The 20,590-nt window shown below is 33.2% G+C and overlaps 1 protein-coding gene across 3 annotated transcripts in view; it reads right to left on the bottom strand.

The window, feature by feature from the left end:
- Positions 1–20,590, bottom strand: part of spidr (scaffold protein involved in DNA repair) — a 66,970-nt gene that overhangs the window by 17,047 nt on the left and 29,333 nt on the right. For all 3 annotated transcript variants that reach the window (XM_058764848.1, XM_058764849.1, XM_058764850.1), the window contains 3 exons: positions 16,173–16,383; positions 13,942–14,144; positions 3,432–3,590 (listed from right to left, as the gene is read on the bottom strand). In XM_058764848.1, the coding sequence (XP_058620831.1) occupies positions 3,432–3,590; positions 13,942–14,144; positions 16,173–16,383 (573 nt within the window). The remainder of the gene's footprint in view (positions 1–3,431; positions 3,591–13,941; positions 14,145–16,172; positions 16,384–20,590) is intronic.

The following is a 20,590-nucleotide window of genomic DNA, read 5'->3' as shown; positions in this document are numbered from 1 at the left end:
GTCCTCTGCTCAATCTGACCTGTGTTGCAGCCTAGAATTAAACCACGCCATGCTGGTTTCGTCTGGCCAGAGGAAAACTGCCCCCCGACTGAGCCTGGTTTCTCCCAAGGTTTTCTACTCAATTTCTGTCATCAATGGAGTTTTGGGTCCTTGCCGCTGTTGCCTTTGGCTTGGTTATTTGGGGACGATTGGCTGACTGCACAGACATTATTGGAAGAGAGCTGGATGATGTCAACACTGAATCACCAATGAACTGACTTTAACTGGAAAAATGACTTGTTAATGTCCTCTTGCATTATTCACAAACTATTTTCCTGTCTGACTCTGCAAAGCTGCTTTGACACAATCAGTATTGTATAAAGCACAATGTAAATAAAGGTGACTTGATTTGATTTTATATACTGTAACACCTGGTTCATTTTTTTTTACTTACTTCTGCCTCATTTTAAAGATGTAATTGTAAACAGTAATAATATTTGTAAATGTTTGTTTGCTAACATTTTGTTTAGCTTGTTTAGTTTTTTCTTAGTTCATTAAACAGTTTAAACTGAATTTTGCAGTTGTTTTACAGATGTAATGTTTGTCAACTGGAGCTTTAAAGGGATAGTTCACCCACAAATGAAAATTTGCTGTTAATTTACTGACCCTTAGGCCATCCAAGATGTAGGTGACTTTTTTCTTCATTCCTGTATGTTTAGTTTGTATGGAAAATGTTATAAATGGAGATTGTTATTAAATAAAGGCTATTATGTGTTGTAAAGTGTGTTTTTAGTGATTGATAAACACCGGTTAATAATTTGTTAAAACTATAAAAATATATTTATGTAGTTCCCAGCAATTTCTTATGATGCCCAAATAATAAATCTTAGTTGAGGTAACATATGTGACCCTGGACCACAAAACCAGTCTTAAGTCGCTGGGGTATATTTGTAGCAATAGCCAAAAATACATTGTATGGTTCAGAATTATACATTTTTCTTTTATGCCAAAAATAATTAGGATATTAAGTAAAGATCATGTTCCATGAAGATATTTTGTAAATTTCTTACCGTAAATATATCAAAACTTCATTTTTGACTAGTAATATGCATTGCTAAGAACTTCATTTCGACAACTTTAAAGTCGATTTTCTCAATATTTTGATTTTTTTACACCCTCAGATTCCAGATTTTCAAATAGTTGTATCTCGGCCAAATATTGTCTGATCCTAACAAACCATACATCAATGGAAAGCTTATTTATTCAGCTTTCAGATGATGTATAAATCTCAATTTCGAAAAAATTGACACTTAAGACTGGTTTTGTGGTCCAGGGTCACATATAAAACACATGGAGAAAATGGTTAAATTTTAATTGACATAACTTGCTGTACATTTTTGACCAATTAAAACATTTTAGTTGAATGGACTATAAAACTAGTTCACTAAAGGTTGAGCCAACTAAAAAATAACAATTCAGATAACACTTTGAAGTCAGAAATTGACTGAACGTAAACTTTCTGTGGAACTAGTTACTAAATAATAAGTAGTTGAAACCGCTTGAAATTTTTTACAGTGTATACATAACATGCACAAAATCATTTATTTAAGGTGTAGTTCACCAAAAAATAGAAATAATGATAGAAATAAAACAAAAATAAATTAAACCTAAATAGTAATATTAAAAAAACTAATAAAACAGGTCTGACAAAAAGTATAAAATGACTAAAAATGTACTAAAATTATTATATTAAACATAAAAAAAAAAATTCCCACTTTTTATTAGGTGGCCTTAACTACTAAGTACTTACATTTAAATGAATCATTTGGTACAATGCACTTATTGAGTACATACATGTTTTTACATTGTACTGTACATAATATATACATATATGTAATTATATCTGTAATTAATTTCTGCAATTAAATTTATAATTACACTGTTAACCCATCCCTTACACCTCAACCCACCCTTTAACCTACCCAAACTACCAAACCTGTCCCTAACCTCACCCGTATCCCACCTCAATAGCAGCAAAAGTGTTTTGCAATACAATATGACCACAATAAGTACATTGTACTTATTTTTTGATGTAAGTACATAGTAGTTAAGGCCACCTAATATAAAGTGTGACCAAAACATTTAAAAACATTAATATAAACTATAATGGTATATAAATGATAATAAAATAGCACAGGTTCCAAATGAGGTACATCCATAGAAGACAAAAGGAGATATTACTCAGAAAGTCCAGGCTGCTCTTTTCCACACAATGAAAGTGGAAAGTAGGGACTGTGACTTTAACAACAACAACAACAAAAAAGAGTGTGATAAAATTACCATAAACAGCAGTCTAAATGACTTCTGCACTGAATTTCAAGTGCTCTAAAACCATTCATTAGCTTTATGTGAAGAAAAGACTAAAATTTAAGATGTTCAGTAAATAGCTACTAAAATTCTAATTTTTCTTCAAATAAAGCAATCATATGGCTTTAAAGGACATATTTTATGTTCTTTGTGTCTTTTTGGAGACTGATAGTCCCAGTCCCCATTCACTTTCATTCTATGGAAAAGAGTAGCATGAACATTCTGCTAGACATCTCTTTTTGTGTTCCACAGAAAAAAAAACAATGTTTTGAAGTTTTGAAGTACACAAGAGCAAGTAAATAATGACAGAATTTCTTCAAGTGCCCTACCCCTAATCTCACAGACTCTATTCACCATATAGATGGCCACTGATCCCAAATAAGCAGTGCATGCTGAAAGGCATCTGGGGTATTCATGTAAACGGCTCATGTTCATGTCTGTGGAAACGTGTCACCAGAATTTCCCATCACATGCCATCTTCAACTTAAACAACACATATGTTAAAGCAGTGACCACGAAGACAACCTTGAGTGAGCAGACACATGTGGCGAGAGGCCAATAAAATATTCAACGCAGATGTAAATCTAGCAGGCCGGAGTGCTGCAGACACACTGACACTGTGAGCTGCTAATCTGAGCCGGAGCAGGTGGAAAATAAATAAATATTACTTAATTCATAACTTTATATCCTGTAAACACACACACACACACACACACATACATATATATATATATATATATATATATATATAGCAAACACACATAATATAAATATATACATAAATATTTAAATAAATATGACTATTCATAACTCTATATTATGTAAATCAGTATTTATATAAGTAAATTAATAACAACAATTTCAAAAAATATTTTTAAATCCAGCAGGCATTTGAGTTGTTTAATAATAGAATATATATTGTTGCTATTGTCCTAATTTGTAAGTTGCTTTGGATAAAAAACAACTGCTAAATGATTAAATGTAAAAATAAAATAAAATAACATAAAATAAAATAGATATTTAAAATGATATTTTTCAGATCAGCAGGATGTTTTTAATGTCATGTGATTATATCATAGACTCACCTGTCACGTGTGAGACGCTGGACGACTCTCAGGGCCTGGAGGAGACACACACGGCCCTCCAGCTGCTCCGAGTTCTGCTGGACCTCTGATTCTGTGGACACACAGTGCAGAAGAACCTCACCGAACATGCCGTAACTGTCCTGAATGAGAGCACACAACCTGAGAAAGAGAGGGGAAACAATCATTTTCAACCATTTAACAACCTTTAGTAAATTATTCCATAGTGCTTTGCACTACTGATTTAGTTTCAGTATCTAATATTACTTATTTACTCCATTTGCACTACTGTTATTTAAATTTATTTGACTAATTTTGCTCATTACTTTTGCAACACAAATGTTCAGTATTTTTATTGTGGCAATAATAAAGCACGCTAAACTGAAATTAAAATGGCAAAAAGAGAGTGTTTAAGAAGTTGTGACTACCTTTCTAAAAATCCAGCAGGCATTTGAATTTATTATGACAAACTGTATTTATAAATAAACTGCCTAAAATTAAGACCTGCAAATGTGCATCTCTGATGAAGAGGGAAACTTCATCCCAACAACAAACACTCACATAGATACAGATACTGTCTACAGATTAAATGTTGACTTTGGCACCAGACAGGGCCTAACTAATAACTTGATCTATGGACTGACTTGCAGCGGTCACATGGCGGTGTTTCTATGCTCAAAATGATATTTTTGCAGGTATTAATAGTCTCTACAGATAGTCAGTTCACAGAAACTGGTGACTTTTTTGGAGCCAGTAAACCACAGGACTAAACAAACAGGCTGGTATTTAAATATATTTTCACATGCTAGACAGTGATTTGATTGCACAGTAGAGATAACTATAGTAGAATACAAAAATAAACACAGTTGATTCGTACATTCTTCACACTGATTTGAAGACATGTTGTTTAGTTAAAAAAGTGCTTGCAAGGCAGAACTGCATTGATATTCCTGAAATAATCTACATTTATTCTTTTTCTTGTCCACATTTTCTGCAAATAATCCAGCTCAAACCACTTAATGTGCAGACCATTAACAAACACTGTTTAGTAGACTGTTTAGAACAGAGATTCACAAACTTTTTGTCAGCCGAACCCCTTTGACCCAAAAATATTTACTTGAAGTGCTTTTTTTGACGTAAATATTTAAATAACTTAACAACGCTCATTCGTTCATGGTTTTCTGATGTTAGTTAATGGTCACGACATATTTCATATTTTTTATTAAGGGTCAGATTTACTAACAGCTTGCACCAGCACAAAACGTCTTTTGGCGTTAAAATAGTACTGTCAGAATTTACTAAAGACGCGCTGTGAAGAATTAGCGCTGAAAAGGCGTGGACACAGTTATTTTTGCGACTGACCTTATTGAATATGCATTTGTAGGAGATTCCCTTTCAGACGCAAAATTTATGGGAGGAGAGTATTCAAATGAATCATGCAATGCGATTTACAAACAGTTGCACTCGTCAAATTACTGGTATTTGCGCCATTATTTAATGCCCAAAAAAGCATGTCTTAAAGCAGGTGGTAATTTGCGCTGCTCTTGTTAGATTGCGCTGGTCATTATGGAAGCGATCTGGCTGTGTCTGTGTTCTTTAATATGTGCACTGCCAGTAAATCACCCGCAGAATTTCTCTCCCATCGACACTTTTATGGAATTGTGCTCTAACGCTAATTTACCCTGTTTAGTAAATCTGGCCCTAAGTGTTTAATTCTATTTTAAAATTATTAATTTATTAATAATTTTACATTAACTAATTATTTTTTTTTAGAAGACAGCAGACTCAAGGCTATAGATCTATTTATGTTTTTTTTTTTTTTTAAATAAAATGTTGAATAAAAATACTAAGCATGAAAATCTCTTATACTATAGTAAACGCTATTTGAAATCTAAGTGATGTCATTACAATATCTGCATAATGAATTGCAGTTGGTTGTTTTTCTTGCATTTATTTGCATACTGAATTGTGATTTTCTGCCTATTTTCTAATTGATTTCTGTCCATTATCTCAACTTTTGTTGCAAAAGGCATCACAGAAGTTTAGTTATGTGTCCATATGCAGAGTCGACCGAATCAGTTTCGATTTACCAATTAATTTCTCTTTATTTATCTAATCAATTTATCTATTCTTTTGCTAAAGGTGAAGATGTGCTGATTCACACGCAAAGCTGATAGAAAATAAGATTCTCTGAAGTTCTTTTGATGCATGTTCAATTGTGTTCAAAGAAGCTGCTCGGATATGAATCGGTTTCAATTTTACAGCCATCTCAAATTTGCTATTTAGTCATTTAACATTTATACTGTCCAAAAAAAAGTGCTGTGTCTTTGCAAGACTTTGTGTTCAACTCAACTCGAGCCAGATTAGGATAAAACAATGTTTTGTGTTAAAAAGTCAAGTCACAATACAGACACACACTGTGTCAAAGCAGCTTTACAGTTTTAAAAGGGAAAATAATGTTTCAATGATGTGGACAAAATTCAATTCTGATGTAAAGCAGCTCTAAAAAAAGAGGACAATAGTAAACAGTAAATTTTCCAGTAACCGCAGTTCATCATTGATTCAGTGCAGTTTAATAACTGTTTTAGTTCATCAATTATGGAATGAGTTTAATTATTCGGTAACACTTTACAATAAGGTTCATTAGTTAACAACATTAGTTAACATGAACTAAGAATGAACAATACTTCTACAGCATTTATTAATCTTAGTTAATGTTAATTTCAGCATTTACTAATGCATTATTAAAATCACAAGTTGTTTGTTAACATTAGTTAATGCTACAATTAGCAATGAGCAACTGTATTTTCATTAACTAAAATGAACAAATATTAATAAATAGTGTAATAAATGCATTGTTCATTGTTTGTTCATGTTAGTTAATACATTAACTCATGTTAACAAATGACACCTTATTGTAAAGTGTTACCAATTATTCTATAAAGCAGCTCTGTAGGAAACAGTGATGCCATCATCCAGACCAGTTCAGTTCTCTTCCAATAATGTCTGTGCAATCAAGTTAACAAATAGTTTAAATAAAAATGAATAAAAAGTCTCAACTCCAAGCACTAATAAACACCCAAAAGAAAATTGGCTTTCAAAACAGATAAAAAAAAGCAGGTAAACTCGAAAAGCTAAAGATGATGGCGCGATATGAGATGACCTTTGATAAACCATGACTAGCATATCTGAATTCATCCTGACCTGCTGTTACCCTGTTGTAGCGCTGCTAAAGAACACGGGGGTTAAGTGAGCGTGGTTGTGAACACTGAGGCTTGTTTAGACCCGTGTGTCTATGAAACCGGAGAACAGGAGGGGTGACTGGGCAGTAGCATTTTGTGGTATGGCCAGGTTGACATAAACAACCCCCTTCTTTATTCCCCATTTCAGGCGCTTCCTCCAACGGAGTGGGACTGGGGGGCCGATGCCCCCACCGGGTCTCTGTCATTGGTCAGCCGCAGTCACTAGCCACTTTCAGGAATCTGTTATTGTGAGCGTTCGCAGGAATTCACAGCAACTTGGAGGCGCTTCCAGGAACTGCGATCCATTGAGCTTGTCCAAACACTCTCACACACACACACACACGCACGCACACACACACACATTTCACACAGCCTACTCGATGTAGGTACCCCACTCCCCCTCCGTCTCCTTCACACAAGCACCAAAACTTCTCTGGCAGCTAACTGGCTGAGGCACAGTGGGCGGGATTACTTCCGGTACGGCTCTGGCCAATGGGAGAGGAGCTTTTGATAAACAGGGCTGTAATCCGACACGTAAAGCACATTGTGTTCCACTTCTTCTAGAAAACATCCAACCCCTCCTGTCTGAGCACAGAGAACGTCTTCAGCCTGTTTATACTGCTCTGAGTTTTTACTGGAACAACATATCTTCTTGGACCCAAAGTTAAATGCTAATTATTGTCTGGAAACTGGCCACAAAAACTCAATGAGTAGAAAGAAACATAAGGAAAAAAAAAAAGGACAGGACGCAACTGCAAACTGGTTGTAATGAGGCCGGTGGTCTTGTTGAAGCACACACATGAAAAGAACAAATATTGTCAACATCTAAGCAGCATGTTGGAGGGTATAAACATGGAAAATGGATTTCAAGCATATGCTTATAATCTGATTTTAAGCATGTGTGTAGTGCACTTATAAACAGAGCCAAAGACAGCGCGAACATAAGAAACAATGTGCGCATTTTACCAGTGTTATTAACTAAAACTTAACCTATAAACCTAACCTTGAAATTGTTTCTGTTAATTAAAGTAAAGCTGAAATAAAATAAAGTGCAAATAGATGAAAAGCGTAAAAACCTTTAGAAAATGATGAGAAAAAAAAAAAAATATATATATATATATATATATAATTATTTTTTTTTTTCCCCAGTTTTAGTAATCTTATTCAGTAACATTTCTAAAGGTTTTTTCGCTTTCATCTAATATTTACATTTTATTTTATTAAAGTTTTAGTTAATAACACTAATAAAATTCACGTGTTGTTTCTTATTTTCGAGCTGTCTTTGGCTCTGTATATATATATATATATATATATATATATATATATATATATATATATATATATATATATATATATATATATATATATATATATATATATATATAGATATATATATATATATATAGATATATATATATATATATATATATATATATATATATATATATATATATATATATATATATATATATATAAATATATATATATATATATATATATATATATATATATATATATATATAATTATTTTTTTTTTTCCCAGTTTTAGTAATCTTATTCAGTAACATTTCTAAAGGTTTTTTCGCTTTCATCTAATATTTACATTTTATTTTATTAAATATATATATATATATATATATATATATATATATATATATATATATATATATATATATATATATATATATATATATATATATATATATATATATATATATATATAAATAATAAATATAATAAAAGTAAATATTACAACGACATAAAATGAAAATAACTGCTTTTTACTGCTGTGTCACCTGGCAAACAAATAAATATGAATATATTAAAGCTCACAACTTAGCTTCAGAAATTAGTTTGGGAAAGAATGAAAAGTAGGGTGACAAAAAAGTAGAAAAGTACCAGTAAAAATATAAACCATCTCCTCGGTATAGCAAATGAACAAACATGCAGTATTTATTGCAGTATTCAGTTAGTTACTAGTCTAAGGCAAAAGGGCATCACCCCTGATATAGCTGAGATCCATTCTTCAATGTAAGTATAGATCACTAGAAATAGTGATGGTTGCCTTAGCAACAACTAAATCATTTAGATTTAAAAAAAATAGTGAGGAGCAGAAGTTGAACTGAACACTGTCAGCTAACCCAACAAAACATGCAGAAGGAGACCATTTATAGTTCTGAAAACAAAAACACACAAGTCGATGTTATTTCTCTTCATCTGAAAACTTTGGCCAAGAAAAATCAAATCATGAGGGAGCAATAATGGGATGGCATAATCAAGTGATACTGCACAAAGTATCAATTTGAATATGTGTATGACTATGTTAAAGTGTATAAGTGCATTTATGCATCTGAAAGTTGTGCACCATGTGCTACCAGCTGAACTATAGTAATACAACACCATTACCCCACTCTATATTCACTGTATATGTATGTTAAAAGTAACTAACTTAATGTACTGTTTACAAAAATTACTCATCTGTTTATGTAACAGCGATTCATTCTTGAGTAACATTATAAGCTTAACAGCTAGACACAACCCAAAACAAAGATTAAACCTATTTGCAATTCAGATTGCAAAAAATATTTGATCTTTTTTTGACACAATAATAAATAAGCATTAGACTACAAACAAAAATAAATTAAACTCTATTAATTATAATTTTTTATTATTATTATTATTAATAATAATAATAATAAAAATAATAATAATAACATCAAAATAATATGTAATAATAGTAATAATAATTAATTAGATTCTGCATATAAGACATTGAATACCTGCTCATAAATCGTCTTGGTCTTGGATTGTCAAATCTTAAAAAATCTCATTCTCAGAGATTATGAGACTGCTTTACAAGAAAAGAGAATTTACGAGAAAAAAAAACAGGGAGTGAATGACACACATGAGCGAATGCTATCTAGTCATGTGCTGGGGTCTGTTAAAAATGTTATGTATCATGTGCATGTGTTGGCTTTGGTCAGCATCTTTGTCAGCACCAGCTTTGGTCCAGTCAGGGTTTCCCCTGTCAACACACACTCCATACCACAGTGTCTGGTCTTCCTGAGCTCCTGTGTTTACGGCATGCTGTAGCGTCTGACACAGATCCGGTTACCGACAGTCAAATGACTCTTTTTCCATCACCCTTCATCAACACAGCACCACGTGCATTTTTTGACAACAAAACAACGTGTTCCAGAGCAGTGGAGAGATCAGGGGGCGCGTGAGGGAGGAGAACGTGGACGCTTAACCTGTGGAAATGATTTTAATCTTGCAGAATTCATGCAGCATGTGTGTAATTAAAACCTGTCCACACTGACAATGCAGTAAAAAGAGAAACAGATTTGGTTTCTGATTGTCTTGCGCTCACCATCGAACCGTTTAATAACAAACCTCTGACCGTAAAGGCACCTACACAGAAAAAGCTCAGATGGAACATCTGACAGATAGGAATGCATAATATTCATTTTGAGGGTGCAGAAAGAGCCGTGTCGCTAGGGTTGTGCGATATCTATCATCTACGTCATTGTTGCTTTAATGATGTGCAAACTGACATTATTTAGTGTAGTATTATTTAGTCACTCAATAATGTCGAACAAAAACACGTCTTGAGAATCCAAAAGCATTCATTGAGTGATGAAATCTATTAGAATGTAGTTAGAATGCTCATATAATCCAAGTTATGAGGGCAAAAATGTCCCTGTATAGGTTTTTGTTTTTCATATAAGATATCATATAATTTAGTGATAGCTCAACAAGCAAGAATGCCGTTTTCCCGAATATCAGCATGTGAGAGTGATCGTGAATTGTGAATTTGTCATTTTAGACACAATATACTCTTTTTTTCTCTTTTTTTGTTTCGCCAACAAATATATTTCCACACAAAGCCGGAGTAGAACTGTTGTGTGTCTCAGAGCAACATTAATATAGACAGATTTGGAGTAGAAGTTACAGTTACGTCACTTGCAGCTGTGCATGCATTAATGTGGTGGCAGAAAAAAACTGATAACAAGTGGAGGGTAATGAGTAGAATCCATGGAATAAGATTAAAAATGTATTGTGCCTTTGGATGTCAAAATCAGAATCAGGGCTCTGAACCAGTTCAAGGAACGAAAATGAAAACCGGAAACGAACGAAATTTTCCTCCAAACGCAATTGTATACAAGTAGCGATTTTTTTAACAATGCAGCAAACATTTTTAAATATCTTTAAAAAATACTTGAATGCCTTTAAAGCATTAATAGAATTTTTTCTTTTGTTTAGTAGCCTACATTTAGGCAAATCTAGAAAAGATGATGCTGGCTGTGACTAAGCGCAGCGGATTAAGATAACATCTCTTCCTTTTTGTGTAAAGAAAACACTGTACTTTATTATTATTATTATTATTATAGGCAAAGACAATTTAAATAAATAACGTTATTAACCGTTATTTTGTCTACTCGAACCAGTTTCGGAACGGTAATAATACAGAGGAACGCAGGAACAGAAACGTTAAAATATCGATTCTGCTCGGAGTGAACCGATTGACTTTTTTTTTTCCGCTTTCAAGCCCTGATCAGAATGCAAATCATTTTTATAGAATACTGTCGTCAAAGACGCCATTTGAAACTAAATACAGATGTGGACAGACTATGGATGAAACCTGCTGATTACCCTACTTTTAAAGCAAAAATTTGGTTTAAACAATATGTTTACATAATATTCACAAGACGTATTGTATTAGCCCTACATTTACAGCATGAAATACTATTTAAACCTATGTAACATTTACCTATTTTATCTCGCAATTCTGATTTTTTTTCTCACAGATGCAAGTTTATATCTCTTAGTTCGGACTTTATAACTTGATTTAACTCAACAATTGCGAGTTCGTCAAAAACCCAGAAGTATGGGATATAAACTCTCAGCAGAGAGGAAAAGAGACAATGACGAGTTGATTTTTCTTATCAGAACCGTGAGATATAATCTCGGAATTGTGAGAAAAAAGTCAGAATTTTGAAATATAAACTTAAAATTACCTTTTTTATTCTTTTATTCCATGGCTTCCATAGACTGCAACTATAAAACTGTCATTTTTTGCCACCAGATAGGCCCCGCCCAAAAAAAACCTTGCAAACACCTAAATAGATCTATAGATAGTGCACTTGCTGTAATCCCGCCCACTGACTTGCAGTCATTTTGAACAAATCATTTGTGATTCAATGAATCACTAATTAAGACATGCACTTGTCTGGCGGTATTAGTGCCATATCATGACAGGCTTAAACCAAAATACCAGCATAAAAACACACTCAGCAAAATATTGTTCATTGTTATCAACAAAAAAAAAAAAAATCCCCCAAAAATACTGAGATATCATTTTGTGTCAATATCGCACACCCACTACGTGTCACTTTGAAATCAAGCAGGAATATAATGAATTTGATTTATGAAAGCACAGCTGAACCTGCTTGATATTCTCAATGGTCAATGAATGCCAACATGGCCATTTGTTGCAGAAAAAGATGACTGTTCTCAACTAATCCTTACACCTTCCCTCTGTTATAGTGACGCAGCATTTATATTTAAATCAGTGGGTTCAATTTAAAAATAATTCAAATAGGAAACAACTAATTTCACCTGGTAGATAACAGAATAGACCAAAAAGACTGAAGACAACAGAGTATCACAGAAACTGTAGTGAACTCTTTCAATTTGGGCCATCAAGTAATCACCTATCAACAGCACAGTAAGTAACGAGTAGCACCTTAGCAACTACATAGTAACATGCTAAAAAAACACTCACGTTTTATTCAGATATAATTTCTGCTCTTGATTTAGTGCCATATTCCAAAAAAAAATTTTTCTTGCAAGGCACATTCTCACTCTCACTTTCTGTCCTTTATTTTCTTTTTTCTGAGAAGCGTGTGGCTATGGATCACTGACATCACTGGACTCAATTAGAGATGTTTGTAGAGTTTTACCATATGGCCGAGAGAGTTGTGTGAGGCAGAGAAAGATAGAGAGATAGAAAGAGAAAGAGAGAGGACTCTGTGTACTGGGAGGGGTTGTTTGGTTAGTCATTGACAGAATATGGAGTAAAGCTGCTCTCTCTCACCATTTATCACTCCATGAGGAGACTGACCTCTTGGAGCTTTAACAGTGGAGTTCAGAACAGACAATGGCCTAATTATACCGCAGAACAAACACACAAGCTCGTATAACACGTACAAAGATGACCACGTGTCGTCTCAGATTGAAACAGCAGATTCTAGATCTACTGATGTTTATTCTATGTGATTTGGACCTGTCATGCCTATTACTGCATTTAATTATGTCCTCAAGCACATTCCCAATCAATTCACATATATTTTATTACGAGCAAATTAGAGCAAAGGTTTTGAGATCTAACTGGTATCTGGTTTTGTTAAACTGGTTTGGCTGGTTACTGGATAAGGAGAGTCGCTGATAAACTGCACGTTGTATTTATTTACATAGAGCTGGGAACGGTTATATATCTACTTTTTTGTAATCGCAGATTAGAAATGCAAAAAATAACAGCAAAAATACTGCAAAAATGAAAATATTTTCTGTAGAGCTGCTTTGAAACTATGCATTGTTAAAAAACGGGCTTTCTGTTTTTGCTTTTTGACTAAAAATCTAACAGTAAATTCCATAATATTCTGCGTGCATATACGCACTACTATTCAAAAGTTTTTTTAAATACTTTAATTCAGCAAGGATGCATTGATCAGAAGTGAGGGTTAAGACATTTATAATGTTAGTAAAGTTTCTACTTCTATTGTTTTTCAAACAAAATGCTGTTTTGAACTTTAACACAATTTCCACAAAAATATGAAGCATCACTACTGTTTAACACTGACAATAATAAGAAATGTTTCTTGAGCAGCAAATCAGAATGATTTCTGAAGGATCATGAGACACTGAAGACTGGAGTAATGATGCTGAAAATTCAGCTTTGCATGTGAGAAATAAATTGCATTTTAAAATATATTAAAAACATTTTAAATTAAATAATACTCCACAATGTCACTCTTTCTGTGTTTTTGATCAAACAAATGCAGATTTGCCGAGTATAAAAGACTACTTTGAAACACATTTTAAAAAAATCTTACCATCCCCAAACTTTTGAACATAAATATATTCATGCTGTTTTATATGCCTTTGACCAAAACAGTGTTTTTTTTATTTTTATTTTAAAATTTATACCTTTATACATTTTCATTTTTCTCTGTTATCTAAACCAGAGAAATGCAACAGAGGTCCAGTACCTGCCGATGTGCGCTGATTCCGTTGGAGGTTTGTCAAGCGCTCTGTGCTGGAGAGAAGCTCTGTGTAGGGACTGGGTGATGGGTACGCAGTAGACCCTCTGAACGACCACCTCAACAGGACCGCTCTGAGAGCACGACGACCCACAATCCTCCACTGCGTCCAGCAGAGACTTCCGAACTCCGCTTCTGTTCAACTCACTGACCTGAAGATGGAAAAATGGAAACATTATTATTTTTTCCCAAAACACACCAGTAGAAGTTGTTTTTATGACTTCAACGTAATATCGGCACAGAATGGCACCACAAATTTCTTAAAGGTATAGTTCACCCAAAAATTAAAATTCTGTCATTAATTACTCACCCTCATGTTGTTCCAAACCCATAAGACTTTCGTTCATCTTTGGAATACAAATTAAGATTTTTTTTGATGAAATCCGAGAGCTCTCTGACCCTGCATAGACAGCAACACAACTACCACATTCAAGGCCCATAAATGTAGTAAGGATATCAATAAAATAGTGCATGTGGCATCAGTTGTACTGTTGAGTCTGACACTGTTGAATAAAGTCGTTTTTTTTTTTCTTTGCGCATAATAATATTCTTGCAGCTTCATAAAATTAAGGTTGAACCACTGATGCCACATGGACTATTTTAACGATGTCCTTACTACGTTTCTGGGCCTTGAACGTGGTAGTTGTGCTGCTGTTTCTGCTGGTTCAGAAAGCTGTCAGATTTCACCAAAAATATCTTAATTTGCGTTCTGACAATGAAGGTCTTACGGGTTTGAAACAACGTGAGGGTGAGTAATTAATGACAGAATTTTAATTTTTGGGTGAACTATCCCTTTAAGGCAACGACAGTCAGTGCTACCCATGTCACCTGCAAATCCCTGTAAACACACATCTACACTACCGTTCGAAATTAATACTTTTATTCAGCAAGGATGCATTAAATTGATCAAAAGTGACAGTAAAGACATGTATGATTTTACAAAAGATTTTAAATAAAGGTTACACTTTATTTTAAGGTGCCCTTGTTACAGTGTAATTATGCATTAAAGTACTGAGTAATGTTGATTAACTACATGTACTTAAAATATGGTTAGGGTTAGGATTAGGGTTTGGCTCCGGGTTACTTGCATGTAATTATGCATAATTTATTGTTATTATAATAGTAAGTGCATGTAACGTGTAACAAGGACACCTTAAATTAAAGTATTACCCAAATAAATGCTGTTCGTTTGAACTTTCTATTCATCGGAGCACACAAATCAAGGTTTCCACAAAAATATTAAGTAACACAACTGTTTTCAACATTGATAATACATGTTTCTTGAGCAGCAAATCAGCATATTAGAATGGTTTCTGAAGGATCATGTGACACTGAAGATTGGAGCAATGACGAGAATAAATTACATTTTAAAATATATTAAAATAGAAAGCTGCTGTTTTAAATTGCAATATTTCTCAATATTACTGTTTTTACTGTATTTATCATAGAAATGCAGAATTGGTGACAGTGTATCTGTTAATGACAATATGATAATACACATTTAAAGGGATACTCCACCAAAACATGAAAATGTTTATAAAATAAATTGAAAAATGTTGGGAAACAAACAACATTGGAGCCCAATGATTTCTATTCTAAAAAGGAAAAAAAAAAAATCTTAAAATATCTTCTTTCGTGTTCCAGTTTTGGAATGACATAAGGGTGAGTAAATGATGACAAAATACTCATTTTTAGGTGGAGTAAGTATTGTGTTGGTATGCTCACATTTTTGATAAGAGATCTCAAAAAGATCTCAGAGTAGCAGATGATACTTACTCTGTATTTTGAAAACTGTGGCTAACACTTTATGTGTTTACAACCAACACAGACTCTGTATGGACAAAACTGCACTGCTTATTTTGAGTAGTACAATAAGAGAGGGAAGTGCAAAGCCTCATTCTTCAATATCTTTTCAAAAGAATTTGTTACGCCAGGGTCTTTTCGAACAGGAAAATTTGGCTTCGCTTTCACACTAAAGCAAATATTTATGCATTAAAAACATCCCTCATAAATCATCTGCACTCATGAGTGTCACACAGGAAACAGCAGCTGTCTCCATTCCAACAGCACTTTCACACATTTTTATGTGTGGCCGAATTTGAAATCTAACATAGACATGCACTCTTCTGGGAATTTCCGTTTCCTTCCCGTGATCACATGAGAGAGGACAGCTGACGAACCTGTTTACAGGGAATGGATGTCTCGGTTGACACTTGGCTCGTCCCTGACTGCCACAGACTCCTGGTTAACGATGGAGGTCTGCATTTCTCCACAGCGACCGCAGCTCTCGGACCACCTGGGTTATCCGACTTAGTCTCTTCGCAGACTTTCTGACTGAAGTGGGTGTTGAGAATTATGGGATAACGTTCACCCTCCACAACTAGATTCTGCCTAGAGAGACAAACAGAGGTCTGCTGGTCATAATGTGTTGTTTTTGGAAAAACAGTTACAGCATGAAAACATCAAATCTTTTGGAAATGCCACATCATATGATGGTTTTTATGACAGCTTGGCAACATTCATAAAACTCAACCGTATTGATTTTTGTCTACGTTGATACATTGACAGCGGTCTCGCCGAGCACAACCACCTCCACACTTCTCACACACATAAAAGAGTCTCAAAATATCCTCAGGTACACACGAACGCTCAAGCCCATCCCTCTCTGGGTGGAAAACAACTGTTAGCGACTGACTGATCAACAAAGATGCTCTTTCCATTTCACAGGCAGTCTGAATACATGTTTACATCAAAACACTGAACTCATGTCGACACTATTACTTTGTACTTGGCATCTAACAGATCGACTGTGAAACAAGCTGCGCTCTTGTGATAATGGTCTGCCTTGGTGTGTCTTAGTAACCAAGCAAGAACAAACACACAAAACAAGTGTTAGATGTTGTTTGCCAAAAGAAAGATGTGAATTTGTTATGATTTTATACAGAGTGGCATTCAAACATGGCTCTTTCTGAAGCACAATTTTTTTTTTTTTTTTTTTTTTTTATAAATATAAATAAAAGTAAAATAGCTGCAAAGTGGACCAGACTTTATGACGACAGCTAAATGAGGCTAGTTTAACCCTACCTGGCAAGGGGCTAGAGCTGCACAAGTGAATTGAATTGAAATTTTTCTGATAAAAACTGTGATTGCGAGTAAAAAAAAATCCAGGTTTGCTGTGCTTGTTTGTAGGACTGCACAATTGGGCAAAAATGGCTATAAAATAATAATAATAAACAAAATAAAAATCCAAAAATTACTAAATAAACCAAAATAAGAAATGACTATATTACTATTTTAATATTCACTGTAAAATTAAAAATAGGGTATTTAAGAAAAATAATAATTTTATTTCTAATTATAATAATAAAACATTAATTTATTTTACATTACATTCACTAAATGACAATAATAAACAAATAATAAAAATAATTCATTATTATCATTACTAAATAAAATACAAAGAATAAATAAATGTATTTAAGAAAAATAATACTTTAATAATATTTATTTTACATTACAACCATAAAATGAAATAATACTAATAATAATGCATTAAAAATAAAAATAATTTATTATTACTAAGAAAATATTTTATTTCATTATGTTTTAAATAATGTATTATTAATAATATAACTATTATTACTAATAAAACTAATAATTACTAACAATTACTAATTACTAATAATAATAATGACTAAATAAACCAAAATAAGAAATGTATTACTGCTATTGTCATATTTTACTGTAAAATAATAATAAATTATTTAAGAAAAATAATAATAATTTATTAATAAAAATAATAATGTAATTTTATATAAAATAATAAAATACATTTATATATAAAATTTTATTTAAAATAATAAAAATAATGTATTATTACTAAATAAAATACATAAAAATAATAATAAATAAATAAAATTCTTTATTTTCAAGAACATTCAACCACTGAACTTCTATGTTGACAGAAAACTGCAGTGAGCCCTTCTTTTTGGTTGATAAGTGCTTCTTATTACAAGCATCAGAAGATAGCTGGCATATTGCGTTCCCAAATGCACGATAAAGAGACTCAAACTCAGAGCAGATGCAGAGACTGATTTAATGTGAAGCAGCATTTACTGAAAACACTGAAAACCGACGGAGGAGAACAGTGTCACACTTCACTTTAAACAACCTAATGCATACATTCATTTAATTAAATCGCACTAAGCCATTTTGCAACATTTTGCAAGTTTTATTCTGATGAATCGTGCAGCCCTACAAGGAGCTGTGGTCAGTTTGAACAGGAAAGTGTTTACAACTAGTTACTGATATGAAGCACATGGGGACAAAAGCCTGCAAATGACATATGTATTTCTGAGAAAACATCTGCACGTTGGTAAGCACATGCATTAAAAGCGCTGTCATGGATGCATGAGAATGTACCATTCGCAGGGTCTCAGAAGTAGGTTTCAAATAGCCTTTTCAATCTTTGCGCTGAGTGTAGGGTAATTTGTCACAGATCTGTTCCAAACAAATATGTCTTCAATAAACGGAGGCCTCCACTCCACTACAAGCCGGAGCCTGCAGAGCTCATGTCATGAGACGTAGCACGTACGTCAGCAGTCAAATCATCCTGCCCTGAGAGAGAATTGAACAGGTGCCAGCAGAGACGAGTAATCACACTGAACCTAGTGAACTTCAGCCAACAGCGCGCAGCTCCAGGGCAGCAAGCAAAGGCAAGTTTACACAGGAGAGGTGGAGGTCCTCTCCGCCCTACTGCAAACAAACGCTTTTTTTCAACATGCTGTCAACCTAAGAAGAATAGGACAGAAATTTCCAGTCTTTGACAATCCAGTGACAGGTCCAAAAAAAATAAAATAAATCAAATTTTCTTGTTGGCCATTAAGTCTCGAAACAAGAAAGTATTTTTACTGTGTACAATAACTAATAACATTATAATTACTATTATAATTAATCAATTATTTATATTTTAATTTAAAATGATTGCATAATTTATCTACATTTTAGAATAATAAAGTCATTAAATTTATGAAATACTAACACTAATGTAAGCATCACAGTTAATCAAAACTTTCTTGTATTTTAACATCTAATATTTCAACCAACTTCATGGTATGCTTTTCCAAAAACCTTGAAGTTATTCCCATATATGCTGGGCATTTATTGGCTATTTTTTCTTCACTACCTGTCCAATTGTATTTATTTCTTTAATATCTCATTTTTTAGCTATTATGCCGCCCGCAGTTGGAACCAGCTTTCAGAAGAGATCAGATGTGCTAAAACATTAGCCACTTTTAAATCCAGACTCAAAACTCATCTGTTTAGCTGTGCATTTGTTGAATGAGCACTGTGCTACGTCCGAACTGATTGCACTATGTATAATCACTTTCTATTCTTAAATGTTTTAAATTTCTTTAAAATCAATTTTTAAATCACTTTGTTTTTATTGTTGTGATTTTTATTATTTTTAATTTCTTATTATTTTTAATGACTATTTCACTTCCTTTTATGTAAAGCACTTTGAATTACCATTGTGTATGAAATGTGCTATATAAATAAACTTGCCTTGCCTTGCCTTGCCTTTTTAAATAAATGAAAATAAAATCTTTTTTTTAATGTTTTGTGTAGATACTTACACACACAACACACATTTTTGGTATATGTTAACATTTTTTGTCTCCACATACTTCTCATCATACTTACAATAGTTTTCATGACTTTATTACTCTAAGATGTAGATAAATTATTAATAAATATTTTTATTGTAATTCATTAAATACAATTCTACAATTTCTCAAATTAAAGCGTATAATTATAATTTAATATAATTTAATAATTATCAAATCATATATTTAACTATAATTATACATTTAATAAACATTTTAATATTATAAACCATTTTTTAAATAAATGACAAAAAATTAGATACTGATCATACTACTACTAAGAAGAAAATAATTAAGTTCATGCAAAATAAATACTCTTTTTATCAGAAATGGTATACAAATAAAAATACAAAGCAAAGTCTCAGTGATCAGGTGCACAGGAAATGAAGTCTTAACAGATTTGTTAAGCTCAGTGCACACATAATCACATCGCGATCATGATATACGTGAGAATGCATTTCCGGTGGATCTGAACAGGAAGTCTGAGAACAAACACAAGAGTGTGCTGACGTCAGAGCTGACACAAACAGGTGAGGGTGCGGCACAGGTGTAATCACTACCTAGTGATGACAGGTATTTCCTTCATAGCTGAACCGTGAAGAAGCTGGGAACAGTGTGTGTGTGTGTGTGTGTGTCAGTGTGTTTATGTGCAAGGGAGTTGGTCATCAGAAACACTCCAATACAGGAAGTACGCTGAACATAATCCACAGCGGTTCTGACCCAGACTTTAATGTATGGCAAATCTAAGTCAGAGGTTCACAAATAATAAACTGAGACTATAAATGCAAAACAACATTTTTAAAACAACATGTTTAACGACTTGGAGAAGAAATAATTCCCATATCTTTTGGGAATTGTTGTTAACAGCAACGCATCCGATCAAACTACAGCATTTTGGTGCAAATATGTCTATCACTTGGTAGAAACAAACC

Source organism: Onychostoma macrolepis, chromosome 24, assembly GCF_012432095.1.
Source record: "Onychostoma macrolepis isolate SWU-2019 chromosome 24, ASM1243209v1, whole genome shotgun sequence".
In the NCBI taxonomy this organism is placed as follows: domain Eukaryota; kingdom Metazoa; phylum Chordata; class Actinopteri; order Cypriniformes; family Cyprinidae; genus Onychostoma; species Onychostoma macrolepis.
The sequence above is the reverse complement of the archived record's forward strand: the minus strand, read 5'-3'. Positions and strand labels throughout refer to the sequence as shown.